The following is a 6667-nucleotide window of genomic DNA, read 5'->3' on the forward strand; positions in this document are numbered from 1 at the left end:
ATAACACCAGATGATATAGTGGTTTTCACGTAATTTATCAATGAAAGAAAGTGAAAAAACTCAAACTAAGTTAATTGGGAAAAAAAGCTAGAAGACGAAAAGGGACCATATACTTATTATTATTACTAGCCAAGCTACAACCCTAGTTGGAAAAGCAAGATGCTATAAGCCCAAAGGGCTCCAACAGGGAAAAAATATTAAAATGTAAAAGTAATGCAAGTTGGGAGCTTTTAATTATTGTTTACAGTGAGCCGCAAATAGTACAAATGAAGGTTGTATCCTCTGCTTAGTAAGCCCAAGACCGAAAAAAAAGGCAATTTAATTATTGAAAAAAATTTTCTCATTAAGTGCCTTGACTACAAACTCCATATTTGTAAAATGGAACTGAAACTCCAAATTTATATATTGGAAATTATTACTCCAAATTCATATAATGGAATTAATACTGCATATTTATATAATGGAATTGAAACTCCATATTTATAATAATGGCAAATATTACTCCCATATTTGTATGATGAAAATTGATACTCCATATTTGTATAATGGAATTAATACCCCATATTCATGTAATGGAATTAATACTCCATATTTGTATAATGAAGTTGACACTCCATATCTATTACAATGGAAATATTACTCTATATTTCATATAAAGGGAATTAATACTTCATATTTGTATAATGGAATTAAAACTCCATATTCATATAATGGAATTGAAACTCCATATTTATATAGTGAAAATATTACTCCATATTTGTATAGTGAAATTGATACTCCACATTTCTATAAAATGTATTACGTTATTTACTCAATAATTTGGTCCTTTGACCAAGACCCCCAATATCAAGAAAACTTGAATTAAGTTCTATAAGATCAAGATGTCCCCTTAAATCACGTTTTTCCCTCTGGCAATGGTGATGAATTTCCGCTCTGGCAATGGTGATGAGAAGCCAAGGGAAATGATTTATCATAAAATGTACATTTTCAAAGATTGAGTCAAAACGATAGAACTATAAATGTAATTAAGTAAGATTTTTATACTTCCCGATACTGGAGTGAAGTTGATTGAATTTTGCACGTGTGTATGTATGTGTGTGTCTATATATATATATATATATATATATATGTATATATAATTATATATAAATATATATATATATATAAATAAATATATATGTATGTATATATATATGTATGTATATTATATTATATATATAAATGTAATATATATATATATATATACACACATTATATATATATATATATATATATGTATATATATATAAATATATATATATATATATATATATATAACATACAAACACAAGCCATTTCTAGTGCAGCAGGACAAAGGCCTCAGACATGTCAATTCATGTCAGAGATTTGGCCAATTTTCATCACCACGATAGTGCGGATTGTAAGAGATTTTCGTCTGATAGCGCACAGCAAACCAACCTAGTATAGGTGGCCCTGACTATTACAGCTTTGTTTTGACAAAAGAAGCTGGGTGAAGTTGAGAATAGTAGCCTAGGAGCAATCGCGGACCCAGCAATCGTGATTTTGAGTGCTGTACCATTCGGTTAAAAGGTCCCTGTACTAAACATGTAAAAAAGATAGGTTTCCATGTAACACCCGATAAGAAACCACCTCCCAAAAGTAACAAAAAGTAGCTGAGTTCCTTATTCAAGACTGCAATGTTTACACCCAGTAAGCCATCCCCATTTCTCATATATTCAAGATTAAAATCATATGGGTGACTCCGGAACTCTTTCCAAACTTCTGTTTTTCCCAGATCTAATAAGTTTTTTTTTAATTTATCAATGATTGTTACAATTAGCCATAAATTATTTAATGAGAGAGAGAGAGAGAGAGAGAGAGAGAGAGAGAGAATTTCGACAAATATTAGCTCTAACTACCAGCGGAGAATTATGGCTTACATCTGTGACTACTAATATATATATATATATATATATATATACATTACAGTATATATATATATATATTATATATACTGTATGTATATATATATATATATATATATAAAAACCTACCAGTATGTCTACTTCCTTGTCATTTCTTCTTCTGAAATTAGGCAAATGCTGTAAACAAAAAAAGATAAAATTATAAAATAAAGTGTAGATATAAGAAAAAAATAAATTAATAGATGACTTTAATTAAACTAAACGAAGATTCTAATATCTTGAAAACATAATATAATTAATGCATAAATAAAATAACAACGACTAACAAATAAAATGTCATGAAAATAATATTAATTTCATGAAATTCTAATGTTAATATTATTAATTGCAAAAAAAAAAAAAAAAAAAAAATAGGAAATGGAATCCAATGCCTTTATAAAGACGACCAAAGTGAGGCCTGTCTCACAATGCCGTCTAAACATCCTTCATAAAATTTCTCAATGTTACAAGCAAAAAGTCTTGGCTGACTGGTAGAAGTATTAGAAAGCAAGGGTCGTCAGATGCAGGAAGTACAGAAGTCTTTAGCAAACATATGTTAAGAATTACACCGAGATTCTCTTGGGGAGGTAGATGAAATGCTGATGATTTCGTCTGCGGGAGCTACGAGGAGCCGCTACTACTAATTTTCAGTAAAACTTTTAGGGGCGAGGTTGCTTAGATCTATTGCTTTACTCCACTTGCAATTACAACCGAGGCGTCTGGTAGCAACAAGTCCGGATTGAACCGCAGACCTTATGGTTGAGAACCAATTGCACTTTCCCTCTTTATATATATGCATTTGTATATATATATATATATATATATTACATATACTGTACATACATGGCTAATTTCAGAAGGTTTGGCCATGCGCGAAGAACAGGAGACTTTCAAGGGCGAAAATTGTTATGCACGGCCAATTTCAGAAGGTTTGGTCATGAGGGAAGAACAGAAGACTTTAAAGGGCGAAAATTGTTTATACACGGCCAATTTCAGAAGGTTGGTCCATGTGGGAAGAACAGAAGACTTTAAAGGGCAAAAATTGTTACACACGGCCAATTTCAGAAGGTTTGGTCATGTGGGAAGAATAGAAGACTTTAAAGGGCGAAAAATTGTTAAACACGGCCAATTTCAGAAAGGTTTGATCATGTGAGAAGAACAGAAGACTTTAAAGGGCAAAAATTTGTTATACATGGCTAATCTCAGAAGGTCTGGTCATGTGAGAAGAACAGGAGAATTTGGAGGGTGAAAACTGTTAGTAGGGGATGCGGCTGGGGATACCAAGTAATGTTTATATACATGGATACAAAAATGTGATGAAAATGTCCTTGATATATAGGAAGGGGCAAGTGTCCTGCAGGATACAAGGAAAGAGTCCTACAGGATATAAAATGAATGGCTTAGTGCAATGTTTGCACCTGTGAGGGTGCATGAAGCAGCACAGTCTGTGGAAGTTTTTACAGCAAACTGGGCTCATCCATGATAACCACTATTTAAAGTGTGGACGTGACGGTTACTGCATTTTCTGTTTTTCGCCAGAGCCATCCTATTTGTGAAATATAGTTTAATTTTAAAGAAATAAATGACCCTTTACTCTTTAAAAAGTTTGCAATTACTCAGTAGTGCTTAAATAAAAACTACAGCCAAAATCCAGCAATTTCACAGTGTAAACAAACCCTAAACATGGCGAGTGATCCCCGCAGAGTTTAACAAACTCATAAATAAAGTTTAAATCACTGAAAAGTGGCGAGTGAACCCCGCAGGTTTAAGGGAGCATCAGAACAAATTAAATTTGAAGAACTCCAATTAATGTAGGATAAGACCTCTCTCTCTCTCTCTCTCTCTCTCTCTCTCTCTCCATGTAGGTGGATGAAGGAAAGTTTTCAAAGAAAAATAAATGCACCGGCAAGGGGTTCGGGAAATGAGATTAGAAGCTGCTGGACTTTAGCAGAAAGCATAGGAGTGTACAAACGCATGCTCTCTCTCTCTCTCTCTCTCTCTCTCTCTCTCTCTCTGTATATATATATATATATATATATATAAAATTTCTCTTTATGTATATGCATATATATACAGAGAGAGAGAGAGAGAGAGAGAGAGAGAGTATATAAATATATATATACACACACACACACATATATATTATATATATATATATAATCTCTATATATACAGAGAGAGAGAGAGAGAGAGAGAGAGAGAGAGACTCATGGTTTTGTAGTCATTATATTCGTTTCAGAAAAAAACACCCGGGTTCGATCCCCAAGGGAGCGGGACAGCTTTAGGTACGTCCATTTAAATCCCATGGAGTTGATGACCATACAGTATGCCCTCGAGACAGACAGACAGACATATACATACAGACAAATGCCCCATTCATGTTTTCATCTGCTGGTTGGTGGATGAAACCCTTGTGCACGAGTTTTTCCCCTGGTCTTAAAGCCATCTGAGGATATTCGTTGGTTATAGATTAGCTACATAAGTAAAACAAATGAGTCTGCTCCATATATTCTTAGCTATATTTATAAATACTCTCCTTTTTACCTTTCTCTTACCAAAATTTCTCTTGCATCTATAACCATATCTTCGTAACACAAAGGTATTCCATCACTTTTCGCATTATTATCTCTTTTACGGGCTGCTCTTGTGCAAGAGCCCGTGTCTTGCTATAGGCAAGGCGTTCTTGAATGACAGAATGAACCAAGGTATATAGTTTTTTCTGCTGTTTTTTTTTTTTTTTGCTACTTTTACTGTTTTTTTCCAGTGTTTTATGCTTTTCTTTACGTTTTTCTGGTTTTTTTTTTTTGCGGGTTTTAACGTTTTACCGGTGTTTTTTGGGGGTTTTAACAATTTTCTGGTTTTAACTATGTTTTATACCGTTTTTTTTTCTGGTGTTTTTTCGTGGGTTTGTACTGTTTTTCCTGTGTTTTTCGCTTTCATTTAACGTTTTCCGTGTTTTTTCACGGTTTTTAAACAATTTCTGGGTTTTCTTTGCGTTTTTATAACAAACGTTTCTCCGGTGGTCTAGAGCGGTTTTTAAAAATTTTTCCGGTTTTTTTTTTTGGGTTTTTCAACGTTTCTCCGGTGTTTTTCACGGTTTTTAAACATTTTCCGGGTTTTTCTTTGTGTTTTTTTTAACGTTTCTCCGGTGTCTATAGCGGTTTTTAACGTTTATCCGTGTTTTTCGCGGTTATATAACGTTTTTCGGTTTTTTTTTTCAAGTTTTACCAGTGTTTTCCACGGTTGATAAAGTTATTCCGGGAGTTTCTAGGTTAATTCCCGTTTCCAGTGCTTTTCGCAGTTTTTTTTTGGTTTTTTCAGGCTTTTATCATTTTTCCAGTGGTTTTTTTTTCAGATTTTTTTTAACGTTTCTGGTTTTTTTTTTTTGTCGTTTTCATGTTTTCCGGTGTTTTTTTCACGTTTTTTTTTTTTAATGTTTTTTCTGTGTTTCTCAAAGTTATTCCGGTGTTTTTACCGCGGTTTTTTAAATGTTTTTTTCGGTGTTTCTCAAAGTTATTCCGGTGTTTTTCCGCGGTTTTTACAATTTTCCGGTTTCTCGAGGCTTTTTTCCAGTGTTTCTCACGGTTTTTTTTCGGTGTTTTTTCTCCGTTTTTTTACCTTTTTCCGGTGTTTTTTTGCGGCTTTATCGGAGTTTTTCGCGGTTTTTTACTGATTTTCAGGCATTTTCTCACGGTTTTTACTGTTTTTTCAGGCATTTCTCACGATTTTTTCGCTGTTTTTTCGTAGTTTTATACTGTTTTTCCGGTGTTTCTAACTGCTTTTTCCGTGGTTTTTTATACCATTTTCCTATACCTCCTCGTATCAAGAAGCCTTTCTTACCCAGACTGGAAGGACATATCTAAAGGGGATACGTCTTTTAATCTCGCCAATCACAGAAATAGTGGAGAAGGTAAACAAAAAGGACCATCAAATTTCGGGGCAGATTCGAAGATGGAGTGTAAACAACAGATCTTCTTTTGTTTTCATTTTTTTTTGTTTGTTTGTTTTGTATTTGTTGATTAAGTGTTTTTATCTTATAGGTGGTGTTTTAAGTAGATGATTTATTTATTTCGCTTAGTTATTGATTTTGGGGAATGATTGTGTAATAATGTATTGTATATTATTGTGAATAGATTTATGAATATATGTAAGTATATACACCATGTATGTATGTATGGATGTGTATATATATATATATATATATTATATATATATACACTATATATATACATATATATATATGTATATATAATATTATATATATATATATATAAAATCCCCACAACAAATAAAAAAACAATAATAATCTTTAGTTTTTGTCCTTCCCACTCAATTAAAATCCCGAAAAAATATTTCAAAAAAAAAAAAGCACATTGAAAAAAACTATAATCATAAATATTTTTTGTCCTTCCTATTCAATTAAAAAACCCCCAAAAAAATATTTCCATACCTCAAAAAAAAAAAAAAAAAAAAAAAAAAAAAAAATAAAATCACTTACCAATCTCCAAGCCAGGGTAGCGGAGCGCGAGGAGGTGGGGGCTGGGTGCCCCTGTTCTAAAGTGGGGTTCAGAAGGGCGGCTCTGGCTTCTACCTCATCTACGCCCACAATTCCCATGCTCACGGAACCTCTGGCTACGCCCCCACCCACGGACGTGCACTGGGAGCATGAGGCCTCCTACCTGGAATAAAGATTTTGGGGTTTT

The 6667-nt window shown here is 33.1% G+C and overlaps 1 protein-coding gene across 1 annotated transcript in view; it reads right to left on the reverse strand.

Moving 5' to 3' along the window:
- The window catches only part of LOC137635423 (uncharacterized), an 8350-nt gene extending 1711 nt beyond the window's left edge, over window positions 1-6639 (reverse strand). Inside the window, exons 1-2 of the mRNA XM_068367900.1 lie at window positions 6463-6639; window positions 2055-2102 (exon numbers count right to left, since the gene is read on the reverse strand). Coding sequence (XP_068224001.1) covers window positions 2055-2102; window positions 6463-6579 — 165 coding nt within the window. The 5' untranslated portion in view covers window positions 6580-6639. The remainder of the gene's footprint in view (window positions 1-2054; window positions 2103-6462) is intronic.
- Window positions 6640-6667: the final 28 nt, after the last annotated feature.

Source organism: Palaemon carinicauda, unplaced genomic scaffold (genome assembly GCF_036898095.1).
Source record: "Palaemon carinicauda isolate YSFRI2023 unplaced genomic scaffold, ASM3689809v2 scaffold1212, whole genome shotgun sequence".
NCBI lineage: Eukaryota > Metazoa > Arthropoda > Malacostraca > Decapoda > Palaemonidae > Palaemon > Palaemon carinicauda.